The sequence below is a fragment of the Sorex fumeus genome, unplaced genomic scaffold (genome assembly GCF_029834395.1).
Source record: "Sorex fumeus unplaced genomic scaffold, SorFum_2.1 ptg000050l, whole genome shotgun sequence".
NCBI classification, from domain to species: Eukaryota; Metazoa; Chordata; class Mammalia; order Eulipotyphla; family Soricidae; genus Sorex; species Sorex fumeus.
Genome location: NW_026606107.1, coordinates 616,554 through 637,596, shown reverse-complemented (window position 1 = coordinate 637,596; position 21,043 = coordinate 616,554). Strand labels below are relative to the sequence as shown.

Sequence of the window (21,043 nt, the reverse complement as noted above, 5' to 3'; positions counted from 1 at the left end):
TACAAATACAGAACATTATATATGTTTTAGATACACACTATTATATAACCCCCAAAGCTAAGATTAAAAACTTATACCCAATAACCATCTTTTAAAAAATGCTAGTGATTCCTGGAATCTGCTTCACAATTAACGACTCTTGGTACAGGTAATTCTATTAATACTGTCTATTTGAAAGACACTTATTAGAAATGCGAGCTGTGTTATCAGACATGTCTGGGTTCATATCCAATCTGCAAACTACTACATGTGTGACTGTGTCAATTATCTATCAAGGCAATGTTGTCCATTTATAAAATATATTATTAGAAGAAATAAATCACATGCATAAAGTTCTTTCCACAAAGAAAATGGTCAATGGTTCATTGATTAATAGTTGACTCACTAATATTTACCTTTATTGATAGTTTCTAGCAAGGTTTAAGAAGTAAGGGGAGAACATATATTTCCTGAGATTGATACCCTTGTCTTTAAAACTCCATGTGGGCCCCCAAACATATATGTTATAGAAGCCTGAAAAGAACACTATTGGAAGATGGCATGGTGGTGTGGTAAAGACCAGACTAGGATTTACCTCCTTACTAAATTTCCCAATTTTAGAGAGGCATGAAAAATAAATCCTACCATGTCTAATAGCTCTAGAATTGGAGGTGGGGAGAGGGAAGAAGAGATGTTGAAATACGGGCTCTGCAGGAACTATTTCATAGTAAGACGAAGAGACTTAGGAATTGTGTGAACTCAAGGGCCATCAATTAAGAATTACATGCAAAATACAGTTCAGTCTTTCATGGTGCTATTCAAACCTAAGGAAACTCCTTGTCAGCATGCTCTGTGGAAATCAAACTTGAGTCTCTGATAATAAATCACTCACCTGGTGATAGCAATCTTACCCTAGGTAATCTGGTACAAAGTTATTTCATTACTCTATCATCCTCACTCCAACCTCTAAAATAACATCTGAAAAATACAGAAAAATAAGGTATGATTTAAGTGTCAGCTTGACTAGGCCAAGAAATGCCTCGTTATCTGTGAGTGTATTCCAAGAAGAGCAGAACATTTGAATTGGCGAGCAGGGTAATGATGACCCTCCTCCAGTGGGTGACCATCATCCAATCTATTGAGAGTCTGAATATAACAAAAAGACAGAGATTGGACTTGTTCTCTGCCATACTAATTGAACTGGGACATTGATTTTCTACCTTTGGTGTTCCTGTGGTGTACCTTTTCAGGACTTCTAATTAAGACCCTTGGCTACTCTCTATCTCTCAGGCCATCAATCAACACCACTAGCTTACCTTCTTCTTAAGTTTATAGGCTATAAGTACTTGCAGATTTCATAACTATGTGAGCCAAAACCTTTAAATCTTTAATTGCTCAAGCGGGCCCAGTAACATCTCCATTGCGAGACCTCTTGTTACTGTGTTTGGCATATTAAATGTCTTTAATATATATGTATACATATATATCATGGATTCAATCCTATTCATATTAGTAGGTAGTGAGACAGATATATCCCTTAGAATGATAAAGAAAGTTCAACAACAAAAATGTTATTGAGGGTCAGCAATGTTATTCAAATTATAGAGCACAGAACATAGGCCTGGCTGGAATCACTGTAGTCACATGACACCCTGTGCATCTGTTTTCCACACACCCATAAAACAGAGATATTTCCTTTTTAATAATACATAGATGCAAACATTTAACAACCTAAAAGAGGGCCAGAGAGGTACAGTTGATAGGACACTTGCCTTGTACACAGCTGACTCAGGTTTGGTCTCCGGCATACCATATGGTCCCGTGAACACCGCCAGGAGGATTCCTGAGTGCAGAGACAGAAATAACCCCTGAGAACCACTGGGTATGGCCCCCAAACAAACAAAAATGCTATCCGTGACATTTAAGAGTTCTTAATTTTAAGGAAAATCAACATACCAATAGAAAATGAGCAGTGGATATAAGTAGTTCACAAAGACAGTAAACATGGTCAATATAATATAATAATTGTTAATTGCTTTAATAAATAGTTCAGCATCTACTGTCTGCCACATACTGTTTTAAGGACTAGCAGTACAGCAGGAAAATATTTATGCAGGTCTAAAGAGTCCTTCTCCTCAAAGACCTACCAATGTAGTGAATACAAATTGATAACAAAGGAAAAATATAAAGGTAGTGGCAAGAACTAATGAAATAAAACATATTGATAGATGGTGACAGAGTAAAAGTAACTAAGGAAAAATATGTTACCAACCTATAAGGAACCCAGACCTCTAAGGAAATTATTTCTGAATGACAATTGGCATGAAGATAAAGAAAAACCATGCCAGGTGTTAGAGTGAGAGAATTTCAGATAGAGATATTTGCAAGTATAAAAAGGACCAGATGTGGGAAGTAATTTAATACCTTTGAAATCTGGTGTGACAACTATAACGAAATCAGCAGAGCTGAGTAAATTGACCAAATCAGAGATACAAAGGAGTCTTTTAGTTTGTATTAAATATTTTAATGTGATAGGAAAGTACTGAAAAAGACTATGAAAATTAATCTCATTATTTTGTAGAGGCATGAAATTCTACCCAAAAACATACAGATATTTCAACTAATGTTACCTCAATTTAATAATATGAAATACCAAGTAAAAGCAAAGATTTAGAAGATTAACAGTGACCAGTGTTGATGAGAATGTAGGCAAACATGTACTGTAACAGATGGTTATTGATAATTTAAATTGGTGCAAAATTTGCCAGAAAAGGTCCAGAGAGCTAGTACAGTGGGGTAAACCTCTGGTCTTTCCCATGTTGACCCAGTTTCTATCATCAGAACCTCATATGATTCCCTGAGCCTACCAAGAGTGATCCATGAGCACAGATCCAGAAGTATGCCCCAAGCAGAGGCAGGAATGGCCCAGAAAATAGCAAACTGGTGAAAATTACTTTCGAAAGAAAACAATAGAGCCTCTGGAAATGATCTTAAGAATATGCATTCAACAGAGATATATCAATAAAAATGTACTACAACACCATAGGAAAGTCAAGATTCTGTCGTATTTGCCCCCTAGATCTTTTCCTCCATCCTCACTCCTAAGGATACATGAATTATACACTAAACATCAGTCAAAACCACAGGATATTTTCTTACAGCCGCTTCTAACCAGGAGGCTGTCTTCCTGAGAAAATCAGGATATTATCATTTCTCATGCTTTTCCAACTACTGAGATTGCTAAGATTGCTTGATACTCCAGGTAAGTGCACTCAAAAGATGAGGTCAGTTTTTTTCCAACTTTTCTTCCACTGGTGGAATGGATGTTGTCTTTGAAGTGTGGCAACACCGAGAAAACTGGGTCCTTTATTGTTCTCAAGTAATTTCATAAGGATTGGTTCTACATTATAAGAAGAATAATGAGACATTGGACATTGGACAGAGCGGCATCTTGAACTCCTAAGAAACCTCAATGAGCTTGGTTATCGTGTGGATATGGTCGATTGTGCTAAATGCTTTTCGAAAACCGGCTTGCTTGCATGGTTGTTCTTCATCTAGTGTTCTGCCAATTCTCTTCAGGATGACTGAGTGAACAGCTTGTAGATGACAAACAAAAGGCAGATCAGGAGATAGTTGCCAATGTCGTGGATGTCTCCCTTCTTGTACAGTAGCACAGTCCTGCTGGTTTTCCATTAGGATGGAAACTTGCATTCATACAGGTAGTGTGTGAAGAGCCGAGCCAGTGTATTGATGAGTACTGACGGCAGGTTCTTCAGGTGCTCGGGTCTGACCTTGTTTGGGCCAGGTGCTGTTCACTTCTTTACTGACGAAATACCATATCGGATTTTGGAAGGGAGAACTTTGGGAACGACATACCCATCCTGCGGAATTTGGTATATGGGCAGGTGGGCATAGCTATCAAAGAGATCCGAGTACAAGTCATGGATAATCTTCTCCATTGCCCTTCTGGAAGATGTGATTGATCCATCAGGATGTCGGAGGTCAGTCATTCTGGTCTTGTTGTTGGCGAAGGACAGGCAGGCGTTGCGAATGCTTTTCCCAGCTTCTGCTGCATCTGCCAGTACTGTTGCTCTTCTCTCTTTGAGGTCTTCCTTTATCGCTTCTCTGCATGGCTTTGCAAACTCGGACGTTCGCTTGTGGTTGCCTGAGGCTTGCACCAAGCCACATTGGCAAATGAGCTCGAGTTTTAGAAGACAGTCGTCTTTTTGTGGCTATCTCTCTCTCAGCATTCTTCGCACAATCATGGAGGTGCTGAACCATTCGATCGTATTCCTCGTCAATGTTGTCAACGACGGCATCTTCCCATGTTTCTGCAATAGTGCCAAAGAGCTCCTAGTTAGTGGTCATTCCGTGAGTTCTCTCCTTAAACTTTGCAGCCCTTTTTCCTCGCTCTGTGAAGTAGAATTTTGCACGAGGGAGACGGTGGTCCAATCCCGTTTGGAATTTTGGGACAACAGCGACATTGGTCAGGCAAAACCATCGATTGAATATGATGTGGTCAATTTTGTTGTGGAACCGTTCACGGGGAGACTCCCATGTCCAACATTTAGATTTGGTCTTCTGGAACTGTGAGTTACCATGGATGGTCTTGGTCGGCATGATGAACTCGGACAGTCTCTCACCCTGTTCGTTCCATTCTGGGCCAGGGGTCCTGATGTGGAATTATTCGGCTGATCTTCTCGGTCCTATCTTAGCATTAAAATCACCGACAATGATCTTGTAGAAGGTGTGGTCTTTATAGAACTTCTCCAGCTCCATGTAGAACTTCTCAATTTCTACTTCATCATAATTGGATGTTGGTGCATAGACAATGAAGATAGAAACTGGCGGCAGTGAGCCACATCTATTCAAGTGTAATCGTCCAATTCGAGTTGTTAGGCATTTGAATGAATGAATGTCTATGGCCAAGTTTGTGTTGTTGACAAGGACATCGACACCACTGACACCTCTTTTGTCACATGTTCAAAGGAACAGTTCTTCCCTAGTTTCAAAAACGGCATGATGTGATTGACGCCTTCTTTTCTCGGTTAGACTAATGATGTCATACTTGATCTTTTGCTCTTGAACGATCAGGTCCTCAATGGATGCATCCAATGCCAGCGTTTGTGCATTGTAAATACAGGCAGTCATTTTGTCCTTCTTCGTTTTGGCAGCCTAGGTTGGTCCTGAGATTTTATGAGCCTCTCCTTCCTCATCCTTCTTTACGCTACCATATTGGTGGCTCTTTCAGGGTCGGGAGAATGGAATTGGTTTGGGCATATAAACATGCAACTATCCTTTCAAATATACGGTCATGATCACAGTTCTCCCGTTATGCATCCATTTGCTCTAGCGGGCCCAGTAACGTCTCCATAGTGAGACTTGTTGTTACTGTGTTTGGCATATTGAATACATCACGGGTAGCTTGCCAGGCTTTGCCGTGCGGGCGAGATACTCTTGGTAGCTTGCATGACTCTCCGAGAGGGGTGGAGGAATCAAACCCGGCTTGGCCGGGCCGGCTGCACGCAAATATATATATATATATATATATATATATATATATATATATATATCTCACAGTAACCAAAATATGTTGGCAACCAAAATTTTCAAAAGATGATCTGATCCAAAGAACCTGTTGTAATATGATACTCTGCCATTAAAAAGATGAAACTGGACTGAAGCAATAGTACAGTGGTAGGGGCCAATATGAGTTCGATTAGTGTTACAACATTGTATGCCTGAAACAATTGTATTGTGAACAACTTTGCAAATGATAGTGTCTTATTTTAAATAAAAATAAATATTCTTTTAAAAATAAAAACGATAAAATTGTGCATTTTGGGACAAAGCATATGATCTTGAGGGGATTACACAAGGTGAAATAAATAAAATAAATAAGGAAGTGAAAGACAATTTGGTAAAACCAAATGGTGTCATTATATATTCTATATAAATAACTAAAGCAAACTAGTTAACAGGAAATAATAACAAAAGTAATTCCTAGATTCAAAAACTTATGGTTATTAGCTGAAAAGGAATGTGTTTACAAAGAATGAGTAAAGAGAATTTTTGCTGGTGGACTAACACAGAAACTTTGATGGTGGAATAATTTAGTAATTTCTCCACATATAGAGATGTGAGCCTCTGAAATCCCATAATATTGTAGCACTGCATTGTCCTCCCGTTGTTCATCAATTGGTTCGAGAGGGCCCAGTAACGTCTCCATCATGAGACTTGTTGTTACTCTGTTTGGCATATATCGAATACGTCACGGGTAGCTTGCCAGGCTTTGCCGTGTGGGCGAGATACTCTCAGCAGCTTGCTGGGCTCTCTGAGAGGGGCAGGAATCAAACTCAGGTCAGTCATGTGGGCCGCGTGCAAGGTAAACACTCTACCCACTGTGCTATCACTCCAGCCCATAATATTGTAAACCAGTGAGAAATGAATTTTAAAAGAAAAAGGGATAGGTAGATGACTTTAAGGATTGGAGCATGAGCTTTGCATGTAAGAAGCCCAGGTTCAAATCCTGACACCACCTTGTTTTTTTTTTCCTCTTTTATAGAAATAGTGTTGACTACAAGTGTGAAGGACTTGGGACTGGACTAGAGAGATAGCTCAATGGTCTTGAACACATACTTTGCATAAGAGAGGCCCAGGTTTTGTCACTGGAACTGCATAGCCCTCAGAGCACCACTGGGAGCAATTCACACTGAGCTAGTTCTCACTCCAGAAGCACTGGATGTGTCATGAAGACCAACCACCTCTCTCCACATCCCCCCATAAAAAAATACTTGGGCTGCATTTCAAACGCAGACAATTTTTTCAGTAAAAAATTTCCTAAGTTTATTCCAGTTATTAGCATCCTGATGAGTCTTTAGTTTTCATTCCCTACTTCTTCTGATGTATTTTGTTGTATTTTGTACATCATGGTAGGTGGTATATGCTATATATATATATGCAGTATATATATTCTAAGTCTATATACATGACTTAAAATAACTTTAATATTTCTGTAGACTGTTTTTCTATAGTTTATTTGTTGATGTGCCTTTTTTGCTTCTTCAGTTAAGATTCATTCAAAATCCTTTGAGCTTAAATGAAAACTGGAGTTATAAATGTTCTGCTTATAGTTTATAGTATAAGGTATTACCTGACTTATTTAACCTGTAATGTTGGAAAACTTTGCTCTTCACACACGATTTCACAAGAAAAATTGTTTTTGAGAAGCAATTTGACTGTGATCCTGAGCATCACAATCAGTATTCGACCTCAGGATTCAGCATTCTTACTGGAAATACCTGAAACATAACACTACTTTTTCTAAAGGCAGGCCATTTCACAGTGCTGTGTTTGTAGCAAGTAATGTTGAAGAATGAGTGTTCTTTCAGTGTTCACTCAGCTCCTGGGAGAGAACAAGACAGAGTCTCCTACCCTATGCCTGACTGTCTCCACCAGGGCCCAACAGCTGAAGACCACCGAGGCCCAGCCAAGGCCATGCTGGGAGCACTCTCCACACACTTGGATGAGCCTCACGCATAAAAGAACTGACAGAGGAACCCAGGTGTGTGGGACCCGGGGCTGAGATCTCCAAGCCTGCACAGTTTGGGACTGGACCTGCCAGTAACTAGACAGTTACACCCACCAACTGCCGTATAACTCCAACAACGGCCAGGATCCAGAGATCATCACACTCAGCTCCTGGGAGAGAACAAGACAGAGTCTCCTACCCTATGCCTGACTGTCTCCACCAGGGCCCAACAGCTGAAGACCACCGAGGCCCAGCCAAGGCCATACTGGGAGCACTCTCCACACACTTGGATGAGCCTCACGCATAAAAGAACTGACAGAGGAACCCAGGTGTGTGGGACCCGGGGCTGAGATCTCCAAGCCTGTACAGTTTGGGACTGGACCTCCCAGTAACTAGACAGTTACACCCACCAACTGCCGTGTAACTCCAACAACGGCCAGGATCCAGAGATTATCACACTCAGCTCCCGGAAGCGCGCAGCCGCATTTGCGGCCGCGCAACATCTTATCATCTCATTCCTAATTCGGTCAAACTGGCAGGCTACCAAATGTAACATGCCCACACGGCAGAGTCTGGCAAACTCCCCGTGGTATACCCAATATGCCAAATACCAGTAACAATGATGGGTCTCATTCTCCTAACCCTGAAAAAGCCTTGAATATGGCACTTTAAAAAAAAAATCTCAGGGCTAGGACGAAGAAGACGTTACTGGCACCTGCTCGAGGCAATCGACGAACAACAGGGTGGTCGTGATCGTGAATGTTGAAGAATGAGTTAATATTTACTATCTTTCCCTGGATAGAATAAGCTAGCTTCTGATATGAAACTGCTGAATCCCCTAAACTCAAGGTTTCTTTCCTGTAGATGAAAGCGCTATATGTGCAGGTATCCAGAATGGACACTGCATTATCCCTTGGGACCTGAGGATCATGGAGTGTGGATGTAAAACATCACGAAGCTTGGACCACTATTTTTGTTTATTTTGGGGTCTCCCACCCAACATTGCTTAGGGTTTATGCCTGGCTCTGTGCTCAGGAATCACTACTGGAAATTCTGGGGAATCATATGTGGTGCCTGAAATAGGAGTCAGCCACACAAAAGGCAAGTGCCTGAACCCCTGTACTATCTCTCCGGCTCTTTTAGCTATTACTTTTGTCATAATGGCTTTGATTTCTCATCTAATGTTTTCTGCAAGTATCCATTAAGGAATAACAGGTTAACATTTTATTCTGGGAGATTATGGGGGAGTTTTTGGTTCACACCCAGTGATGCTCGGGGGTTACTCCTGGCTCTGCACTTAGGAATTACTCGTGGTGGAGTTTATGGGATCATATGTGACACCTGGGATTGAACTTAGCCCGGCCGTGTGCAAGGCAAACACCCTACCCTCTGTACTATTTCTCCAGCTCCAACATTTTAATTTGTAACATTATTATAGTTTTGGGGGCCACAACTGGCAATGTTCAGAGGTAACTACTGGCTTTGCACTAACGTGTAATTCCTGGTGGGGCTGGGCTACCATACTGGGTACTGGAGATAAAATATGGATCAAGTGTTTGCAAGGCAAGCACCCTACTATCTCTCCAGCCTTGATACATTAATTTTAACATGTAGAGTAAAATGAACATTAATTTGGACCATGTAGGGTAAAATTTCAGACTGCACCATTAATAACAGGTGTTTCCAAATACTTTCTACCCCTATTTAGTTATTCTAATTAGTTTACCATTAAGGTGTTTTTTACCACACCATGTGCCTGCCACCCAAAATATTACTATGAGTAATATATTACTATGAGTGATAGCACAGAATATAGGATGCATGCATGCAGTTGAGCTATATTTGATACCCTGCTCTCCATATGGTCTCTTGAGACCACCAGGAATGATCCCTGAGTGCACAGACAGGAATAAAACCCTGAGCACTACCATGTGTGGCCCCAGACAATATATATTCTATTTTTGTCTATATAGACTATATATAGACTAGGCATATAAATATAAATATTTTATTTATGTATGTAGTCTATTTTGTCTTCAAATTGACTTAATTTCTTAAAAGAGAACTATAATATCACCCTAAATTTAGGCAAACGAAATTTCCTTAGACAGTATTCTTCGACTCACATTCAATAAATATATGATAAAAATATTTGTGAACTGCCTAAAAATCATTTTCAACTACCACAGACCATCTAACACCAAGTTATCGGATTACATGGAGAAGTTATGGCTGGAATAGTCCATCACAATACATGTTTTTAGTAACTTTTGAGGTCTTGTCTTCTTCCCTATAAATTTTTTTTCATCAACCCACCTTGTGAAAGGTAAAAAATGGAGTAAAGGAAATGTAGTGCTCTGATCTGTAATGTGGGTAACTGTTCTTCTATAAATGTTTGCTCAGGGAAGCCCAGCCATCAGCAGCCCAGGAAGGTTTTGTACCTGCTATATGCTGGGGTAGAAAAACCAGTTAGACATCCCTAAAGAAAAATGGGATTTGGATGAGCCCTTCCACATCCTTTTTGGGCACCACTCTTTTGAGTACCAGGGGATGGATACATCCTGTTTTGTAAAGCTGGGACAGTTAGACCTCGCACCCACTTCTCACTCATTCCTGGAATCCAACCCAATCAGCATTCATAAAGTTGTCTTAACACTGAAGAATGGTCTGGAAAAATGAACTGTCCCCAAAGAAACATTATAAGGGACACAAAATTAGACAACTACCATCACTGTGAGAATATATGCACATATCAATACACGTACAGTTACATAGATTTGCATAAAGTTGTAGAATACTTTCTTATTTCCAGATAACAATGAGAGTAGTTGAACTAGAGTTGAACTAAGGAGGGGCTACTAGATTTCTGGGAGAGTTCACTCACATGTAAGAAATTAAACAAGCAGCTAAAACTGTAAAAGTTTCAGACAAAAAGTAAACTTGTTATTCAGATTGTCTTCTGGTCCTATGCCCGTTAAATATGATTTCTATATGGATAAGCAGTAGGAATTTAAATTAAAATACTGATTGCAGGCCAGAGCCATAGTACAGAAGGTAGGGTGTTTGTCTTGGATGTGGCTGACCTAGGTTCAATCACCGGCATCCTAAATACTCCCCATACATCCACCAAATCACTGCAAGGATTAATTTCTGAACGTAGATCCAGGAGTAATGTAAACTGAAGAGCTAAACATTTTCCCCATGTCTATAGAGGTCACCCAGTAACTCATTTCACTTGGGGCTATAAAGAAATATGTTGGGCTTTAGAGAATTCTAGCAAATCAATAGTAGCTGAGGCCTGAAAGGTGATGGATCTGATTGAAGGGGCAAGAATATCCAATATGCATGGCAGGGGATGTAGGTTTGACAGGCACAACAGGAAGAAAACAAAAGTGGCTCCCACTAGAATTGCCTATATGAGGTGAGAACTATCTTCTCTCTCACATAGTTGAAAGGAATCCCTTATTAGTTAGAGTCCTATCTGGGACAAAAAGGAAAAAAACAGTCATATCCAGCTCACATCTCTATTTTGGATATGAGAAAATATATTAGAAAAGGTTCTCTAAGTGGCTTCATGGTTCTTTGGTATTGATATTTGCTTCTAAAATTCTGTCAACCAATATTAAATGACCCAGTGTCTTGAGAAATAAGCTAGTAAGTGATGTTGTTTCTTCTTTTGCTATAATACATTTCTTTTGTTATTATACTTTTATTATTATTAAAGATAATGCATGTACATCATAGCAGTAAGGAAATACAATAAGCAGAGTTTTAAAAATCACTCATAGCCCTACACAATTAACTAACTGTCCTCCAAACTTCACTTTTTTCTGTGCACATATGTAAAATATATATGTACTCTTCCTTTTCAAAAATATGAAATTCACATACTACTTAGTAACCTTTTTCATGTTATATCCTATCAGGAACCTCTTTTGTACAAATAAGCTCTCCTATTAAAAAGACAGAGACTTACAGATTGGCTCAAAATACAATGAACAAGCAAAGCACTAAAGCTACTATTAGCAACAAGTTGAAAGTAGAAAATGAACAAAGTATATCGGGAAACTAAAAATCAAAAAAAGCAAAATGGCAATGTTAATATAAGAAAAATGAGTTTGTTACATTAAGTAGAGATAAGGGTGGTTTCGATTAACTTTCCAACGCATCACTATAAGTTTGTTTCTTACTCTCCTTATCTCATCTAACTCATTCACTTCCCTGTACATATCTTCACTGTTAAGATGCCTGTTGTGTATATCTTCTTTAAATTCCTGGAGAGACTGAATCAGCCTTTCTCTAAAAGTTTCCTCTGCATTTTCTTCCTCTGGTTCTTTCTCCTCCTCTGGATTTTCCTCAGGCTTTGGCGCTTCTTCAAGCTTTGGTTCACTCTCATTTTCTGGTTTCTCTTCAATAATCTGACAGGGTTTCATCTTGTGTTTATTCTTCCTTTTCCCACTCTTTGTTTTCTTCCCCTCTTTCCTTTTTAACTTCTTATTTTTCCTTGAACACAGTTATAGGAAGAAAGAAGACAATAAGTCAAATGGTAAGTGGACCTGTGCTCTGGACAAAGGTCTCTGCTTGTGATGTTTTTGTTGACTCAATCAGTGCTTTCCCAGGCCCACCACTCCCATCTCTGCTTGCCATCACCTCAACCCTTTCTAGTCCCTCCCTACAGTTTTTTCCTGGACTCATTTTCCCACCTCCCTGATCTTCCCAAATCTATTCTCCCCTGCTAGGCCAAACACACCGCCTCACTGGAATTGCGCAGATTGGGATAAGGGGAGAAAATAGCAGGGCCCACAACCTCTGCGCCCCCACGACCAGCTACCTTCACTCTATGGGTCTTTTTTAATATGCTTCTTACTTACTTGTGCAGATCTGGTCAGTTCCTTCCCGACCTTTTTTCCAGTGCTGTGCAGCGCCAACAACAACAGACTAGCCGACCTAAGGATAAACGGAAATGGGAGAAAAGGGCGGGGGAGGGAAAAATGAATGCTTGATTGGCCTACCGAATAGCAAGTCTTTTTTTTTTCTCTCATTAAGGTTCTTGGGTATGGAAACTTTTTTGCCTTCTTCCCACACTTTTTCCTCCACCCCACAGTACAAAAGAGTCCGATTTGCCAGCAGATGGGGAGAGGGAAAAGCGGTTTATTTACAAAGTCTAGGTCGGAGGAGGGGACTCCGGGGATGGTTAGCACTGAGAAAGAAAGACCGGAGGTGACTGACAAGAGGATGGCTATTTTTCAAACAAACACAGGTCTCTTTATCCTTCCTCTGGGACTACTTTACTGGTCCCTTTCCCATGGATCCTGCAGACCGGGAGCGGGAGTTAGAAATGTAGACTTGACCAGAGCTCCCTCAATTCTGTCCCAGGCCTCCCCCCCTCCCCCTCAGGCCACCTTTGTAGTCTCCAGGCAGCATTTATTTTGACACTGACCTGAAAAGTTGAGGCAATTTGACTCCTTAATCAGGTCCCAGGAACCGCCGCCCACACTGCTGAAGGGCTGTGATACACGGACGGGAACAAGGACCGGACTTAGCAGGACTTCTGCACACGTCGACTCCTGGTCACGTGAGATATACGTCACCAGCGAGCTCCGGTCCACAATTTCCACTCCCAAGAAAAGCCCAGCATCAGCCGCCCGCCTTCAGCACGACCCGCCTCCCATCTTCCCCTCCACCCACTGCTTTTAACGCCAGAAGCCCCTTAAACATTCGGCCTTGTCAGTCTTTATTGTTGTTGTTGCCAATCGCAGAGGGAAAATTTTAGTTGCCATTCTCTAATTATGTGAGGCGGGGATGCTTCTTTTTCTGGAGCTACTGAGCTTTTCTGTTTCTTTGGAGAATTGTGTCTCCCTGCGTTCAGCTGCCAGAATTACGAACAACCATTCATCGCCCTTCCCCCAATCTCCATTTCCTCTGCAATTTAGTCTTCGGTTGTCATGGAGCCGCACTGGTTTGACAACAGGTTGGGGGGCGGGGGAGTGGGGAGCTTAGTGTAGGAACCTTGGGCAAAAGTGAGCTTTCTGAATGCAATATTTTACTATTTTCTTAATACTTTCCTATTCTTCCTACCCACACAGAAATATGTATTTTATTGTTGGAAAAGACAAAGACAAAACTACTCTAGTAGTGATGGATTTATACCTGTGGTTCAGTGAGATGACAATTTAGTTATAATTAGTAAATGTATAGTGCTGAAAATAGCACCTGGTGTTTTTTTAAGTGTACCTACTTTGGTACAATTAGGATTTCATTTGAGAAAAGGATTAAAAATGGGGAAAAAGAGCAATGTTTGACTCCGTACTACTAGTGGTGGGTGATACTAGCTGGAGGCATTGCTGCCTGCAGAACCACAAATTAGGAGATACACTTTGTGAGCTCCAGTTACCTCACTTAAAAAACGGAAAAATCACATACATTTTACTACTAGGGATTCTAATATGATAATACTTGATTCATAGAAAATATTCAACAGATGTTGGTTACCTTTCAACTTCAAGTCTTTGGTAAAAGCAGTAAAATTACCAATAATAATTATGGGAGCATTTGAAAATTAATTTAAAAGTACATAAACATGTATTTTTGTTTTGTGTACATTTTTGTGCCTCTTTTTGTGAAGCAGAATAAAGAGCTCAAGGGATTATGTGGAAAAATAAAACACTTAGTGTGGGTAGGTTCGAGGACTAGAAAAACCAAGATACAATGATTTGGGTCTCTCTACTATATCAGAGAACAGTTATGTAATTCCTAGTTTGCCAAAAGATTTTATATATTTTCAGTAACAAATTAAAATCTCATTTATATTGAATATTCTATATCTGATCAGTTTTTTTGCCCATAAAGATTTTATTGCAATTTTTATTTATTTATGCAGACACTTATGCAGTACCTATAATATAATATTTCTAATATAAAACCAATATTCTCTTTCTTAGGGCAAAACATTTTGTACTTTTACAGGCCCATTCAGATTTCCTCCTGTAAATATTTTTAATTTTCTAAACTCTTACTAAATTTTGCATTTGTATGTCTTATTTATTTTATGTAGACTCTAAATATCTTAGCACAGAAATTCAAAAAGTTTTATTAATGACATGCAAGTTATGATATTTACCACAATGAGATACAAGTACAAAATAAAAATCAATATATTTTAGATGCCATCATTGAAAACTTATTTAAGTCAATGAGAATAGGCCTTGAATTGTATTGATTTTAATTTATTTATTTACATAGGTTAAATTCATTTAGCAATCAATTATCACCAATTGACTTTTATTGAATTGTAAGCGGTTGACCCTAGTTCAACCCCCAATGTCCCATATTCCACACCCAGTCTCACCAGGATCGATCTCTGAGTGCAGAGCCAGGAGTAAGCCCTGAGCACCACTCCATGTGGGCCCCAAACAAAAATAACAGCAAATCAAATTGACTTTTATTAATTTTCTGATGGCAGAGTTTTATTAATTTTCTGGTGACAGAGTCTCCTGCCCCCGCGCCTGTCTGTCCTTGCTGGGGCCCCTTGCAGGGGGTGGGTTGAGTTTCCCTCCCTGCCCCGAGCAGAGCTCTGGCAGCCGAAGACCTCCAGAACCAGCCACAACCATGCTGAGACCACTCTCCACACACATGAAGGTACCGGCAGAGGAACAAAGGCATGCAGGTCCCTGGGCTGAGATCTCCAAGCCTGCTCGGATCGGGGCTGAGCATCCTCCACCCAGATCCCTCATCTTCCAGTAGGCAGGGGTCACACCCACCAATTGGCCCCCTGGAGCCGTGTAATCCCATCAACGGCCAAGACCCAGAGACTATAAAACCCAGCTCCTGGAAGTGCGCGGCTGTGAATGACATCTTATTATCTTATCTTATTCTTTGGACAACCTAACAGGCTACTGAATGTAAACTGCCCACATGACAGAGTCTGGCAAACTCTCCGTGGTGTACCCAATATGCCAAATACCAGTAACAATGATGGGTCTCATTCTCCTAACCCTGAAAGTGCCTTGAATATGGCACTTTTTAAAATCCCAGGGCTAGGACGATGGAGACGTTACTGGTGCCTGCTCGAGGCAATCGATGAACAACAGGATGATCGTGATTGTGAATTTTCTGATAATTTCATATGCCATTCCTTTCATTTTTGTTTGAGAAAGCAGTATGAAATAAACATGTCATGTGCCTTCCAAGGGGGCAGGAGGGGGATGTGGTGTTGGAGGTGGGAGGGAACCTGGGAACATTGTTGAAGGGAAGATCAAACTGGTGATGGGACTGGTGTTAGAACATTGCCTGCCTGAAACAACTTTTTTATGTGCATGGTGCCTCAATAAATATATATTTTAAAAACACAATGATTTGGGTCTGTTGGAAAGAACACTAGTGTGAAATCCAGGAGTGTTAGTCCTTGTGCCAAAACTAGAACTGACTGTGTAACACTTAGTATATGCTCTCTCTTTTTCTTTTGTTTCTGGGTCACATCCAGTGGTGTTCAGGGCTTCCTCCTGGCTCTGCGCTCGGGATTCACTCATGATGGGCTCATATGCTGTGCCAGGGATTGAACCCAGGTCAGCTGAGTGCAAAGCAAGTGTCCTAATGCTGTACATCCGTACGGCCCCATGAATACTCTTCCTGTACTGAATTATCCTTAGGAAAACAGGTAAAAGTAAAGGTAAAGGCCCTCCCGTTGTTCATCGATTTGCTCGAGCAGGCCCAGTAATGTCTCCATTGGAGATTTTGTTGTTACTGTGTTTGGCATATCGAATACGTCACGGGGAGCTTGCCAGGCTCTGCCGTGCGGGCGAGATACTCTCGGTAGCTTGCCGGGCTCTCCGAGAGGGGCGGAGGAATCAAACTCGGATCGGCCATGTTGGCTGCGTGCAAGGCAAACGCCCTACCGTTGTGCTATCACTCCAGCCCTAGGAAAACAGAAACATCCTTAATGACAACTGCTTTTCTCCAGCTCGATGTAAATGGTTTTAGAAATTCTTTGAATGTCCTGAAATGGGAAATGTTGTCTACAGGTCTGTCTGCACTCATCTGGAGAATATAAAGTAATAGAATGGGAGACGAACACTCAAGAAAAGTTGAGATAAGTGCCAGGAGGTCTGCTCCACAGCTTGGAAGCTGGCAGCATATGCTGGGGGGAAAGGCAGCTCAGATAGAGAGGGAACACCAAGTAAAGGATGTTTGGAGGACTCTCTTGGGATGCGACATGCATGCTGAAAGTAGGCTATAGACTGAACATTGTAGATTTAAAATTTTCACTCTAATTGGCCTACCTTCCTTAGCAATATTTACCTATTCCTCCTCACCTTAAATATAAGTATTGTATATCTGTGATGCAAAAACAAGGCATTTAAAATTTTAAACTTTGAACATAAAAGTACACAGAGGAAAGCAAAAGTTCTTTTCCAGTCCCAACCTCTTTTCCTGATATAGTTTTCTGGTCATTTAAATTAAGGTAGGGGTCTGGGACTGGGTGGTGTATAATAAAATTTTAGGGATGTTGTGGGTTAAGAGGGCTGGAGCGATAGCACAGCGGTAGGGCGTTTGCCTTGCACGCAGCCAACATGGCTGACCCGAGTTCAATTCCTCTGCCCCTCTGGGAGAGCCCGGCAAGCTACCGAGAGTATCTCGCCCGCACGGCAGAGCCTGGCAAGCTCCCCGTGACGTATTCGATATGCCAAACACAGTAACAACAAAATCTCCAATGGAGACGTTACTGGGCCTGCTCGAGAAAATGATGAACAACGGGAGGACAGTAACAGTGACAGTGTAGATTAAGAGAATGTTGTAGTGAAGCTAGAACAAGGAAAAAGAAATACATATACAAGAACTGCAAATAGACAGTAAAACTCTGAGAGAAAATCCTAACTATACCTGATAAGAGAAATATAAATACTTCTTGCTTGGCTTCTTTAAATGCAAAGGTTAAAAGAGACACTGAACTGGAGCGATAGCAAAGCGGGTAGGGCTTTTGCCTTGCACGTGGCCTACCCAGGTTCGATTCCCAGCATCCTATATGGTCCCCTGAGCACCACCAGGGGGTAATTCCTGAGTGTAGAGCCAGGAGTGACCCCTGTGCATCGCCGGATGTGAGCAAATTTTTTTTAAAAAAAGAGACATTACAGGGGCAGAGCCATAGTACAGCAGGTAGGGCATTTGCCTTGTATGCAGCTGACACAGGGTTCGATCCCCGGCATCCCATGTGCCCCCTGAACACCACCAGAATTGATTTATGAGTGCAGAGCCAGGAGTAATCATGTGTGACCCAAAAAGAAAAAAGAGAGAGAGAGAGACACTACAGATACAAGGTGAGAGGGAAATAATTGAGATAATGGTTATTGGTGGGCTTGAATTTATCCCTGATATGACAATTACATGATAGTGGGCCACTTAGGCCCAACTTCCTTTCTTTCTGCTTTTGTATTCCTTGAGTCATGATTCCTGTTGCAGAGAAAAAAAATCTTCTGGTTACAGATTAAATGAAAAACAACTTTTGCTGCAGGCTTGTGCTCTGACTTGTGCAACCTAGGATAATCCTAGCACCAGGATGCCTGGAATCTGGGGGCAGAACCCTCCAGTTGGTTAGAGTCAGCATTCTTTATACCATTTCCTTACACAAAGTTTCATTTTTGTGATCCTGGGGATGAGTTGAATATGAATATGGGAACATGCTGAAAAGCTTACTATTTATACTTACCCCAGGCCCATTTTGCTGTAAAACGTTTTGGCAGTAGGGGTAGTGGAAATACAAAATATGAAAAGGAAGCAGAGAGACATGGAATGGGGAATGCTCTATAATAGTTTTGTCCTTTTCCACTATTGTGTGGGTTTTAAAAGACAAGGAGTACAGGAAGCTGAGGATGACTTTGGGAAATAAAGTGGACAAGTTTGAACTCACAGTGCTGGAAGGTATTCAGCAAGCTGGGCCAGAGGCCCCGGGTTAAGCTCCTGAACACAGAATTGGACTGGGTGGCAACTGATAGGGTAAGTGTTGCAAAGACCTCTCCTCTAGACTGCTGCTAACTCTTACCACATGCCAGCAGTCTGCAGGTCTGACGTCTGGCTGGTCAGAGCTGCCCATTTCTTGGTGCGAATACAAAGGAAGAAAAGGAGACTGCAAGGTAGGAACAAGACAAACTTATGGGGACTAGAAAAAGGCCAGTCTGAGGTTTCCCTATAGACCGCACTTTTAGTGTTTGCATAGACTCTGAGAAGGCTCTACCAGGAGAAATTATGAATTTTAAGAGGAGGGAGAAGAACAAAGTGAGGGTGTGGGAAAGCTCCTGTAGGAAGCCACTGATCTTTGTATATTATTTGGATCCATGAATACAATAAGGTCAATTAAAGTAATCTGTAAAGATTTTCAAAATATAGAATTTAATAGAAGCTTGTTAAAACAAAAAATTCAGGAGTGCTTTTAGGATAGAGAAGGGACCACTATGACGATGATGTTCAAAACTATCACAGAACAAAAACTGAGTGCTGAAAGGAGGTAAAGTGATATGCATGATACCCTTTCAATAACGGTATTGCAAAGCACATTGCATAAAAAATCAGAGAGAGAGAGAGAAGAAAGAGAGAGGAAAAGTGTCTGTCATAGAGGCAGGCAGTGCAGTAGGGCACGATGTGAGGAAGGGAGGTGGCAGGCGGGAGGCAAACTTGGGACATTGGTGGTGAGAAATGTGCACATGATGCCAGCGATAGGACATGGGTCTGAACTAACATTTTTAGTTATGAAGTTATGAGTTATTTACATATCATGAAGTATGAACCTCTTATCAGATGTATAATGTATGTGCAAAATCTCTCAATTCCTAGACTGCCTTCTTGTTTTGTGGGAATTTCTTTTGATATGAGAATCTTTTAAATATGATGTGGATCACATTTTAGAAAAAATTATTATTGAGGTACCATGGTTACAATAATGTCAACTTTTATGCTTTTGCTGTATAAAGTTACTGCACCACTGCTATTACCAAAATGCCTACGATTCTCCACCATTGTATTGTGTTGATTCTAGTGTGCTCCTTCTATCCTTATTCCAAATCTTCTACCTTCCCCTTCTAGTTAGTGACTTTAATTCTGTTTTCGGAGTCCAGAATTTTGTTTTCATTTGATACTGTCCATTTTCTTGTTTGCCACATATAAGTGAGATCATGTGGTACCTGTACGTCTCCCTGTGGTTTATTTTTATTAACATGGTATTCTCTAATTGCACTCAAGTTGCAGCAAAAGGAAGCATTTTATCTTTTCTTGTAGTATTCCATTGTGTATTTGCCACAGTGTTTAGTGCATAGACATTTATGAATATTATACCTATTGATAGACTGATCCATTATCATTATATTTCTGGTTTTGTATCTCATTATGTTCTGTTTTGTTCAGGGGGTGCTCTCAGTAGTGCTCAGAGCATCATTTGATGCTAGGCATCTAAATAGAGCCAGTCACATGCATGGTAAGCAACTTAACCTCTGTCTTGCTCACTGGTTCTCTCATTTCCTTCTTATCATAATATGAAAATAAGTTTACTTCCCTTTTCTAGGATTATTATAGTTGAACACTTTGCTCCAGCCTTTCACTATAGGCCTATTTCTTCCTCTATATTTTACAGGAGACTCTTATTCATAATGTTAATGGATTCTGTGTTTTAACCCACACAGACACTCTATATTCGTTATTGGTCATTTTTAAGCATCACCAGGCTGTTCTCAGAGCTTACTCTTGGCTCTGTGCTCAGGGATCACTCCTTTTGGGCTTGAGGGATAATATGGGGTACCGGGGATCAAACCCAGGTCATCTGTATGCAAGTCAAGAATCCTACCCATAGAACTATTGCTCCAGCCCCTCACTCTGTATCCTCTGATTAATTTCAGATTACTTACCAGTTAGATTGACTTTTTAAAAATTTAGTTTGGGGGCCACATCTTCAGTCCTCAAAGATTTCTCCTGGTTCTGCACTCAGGAATTACTCTTTTTATTACTCTTAGTAATTATTAATATATGAAGGTTTATTTTATTCCATTTATTCTACTGCCATTTTATTCTACTTCATGATTGTTTTATATTTCTTCCGTTTTAAGTCCTTTTTCATGATTTTTGTTTCTTTTCCATTTATTTCTCTCTGCCTTTTACTTGCATACTTTACATTGTTGATTTTCTAAATTCCATCATTTGCTTATAAATGTCACTGTTTCTATTTTTGTTTTGTTGTTTAATGAGAACTATATCAGTCTCCCTGTATCTCAGAATCAACAGGTGTATTATATGAGTGTTATTTGGTCAACAAAAGACAAAACAGATTCTGATCTATTTGTTTTCATCTTCCTCTGGTAGCTGCCATCAAAACCCTTTAATCCTTTAATCCTTGACCAATACCAAATATTCTCTTGCCTGAGTTATTTAATAACAGACTGTTCTGATGTCAAATCCTGAACTAACAACAGCACACCAGGACCACCCATCAATAGCTGAAAGAAGAGAGCAACATCCCAAAATACTCTTCCAGAAACCATAATCCTGAAATCTGTC

General features: G+C 40.5%; 1 protein-coding gene across 1 annotated transcript; it reads right to left on the bottom strand.

Moving 5' to 3' along the window:
• Positions 1 to 11,283: 11,283 nt before the first annotated feature.
• TCEAL9 (transcription elongation factor A like 9) lies at positions 11,284 to 13,021 on the bottom strand. The gene is made up of 3 exons (XM_056124105.1): positions 12,951 to 13,021; positions 12,382 to 12,457; positions 11,284 to 12,013 (listed from the first exon to the last, which is right to left on the bottom strand). Exon 3 carries the CDS (start codon positions 11,941 to 11,943, stop codon positions 11,632 to 11,634), a length of 312 nt encoding a protein of 103 aa, XP_055980080.1. The 5' UTR covers positions 11,944 to 12,013; positions 12,382 to 12,457; positions 12,951 to 13,021; the 3' UTR covers positions 11,284 to 11,631.
• Positions 13,022 to 21,043: the final 8,022 nt, after the last annotated feature.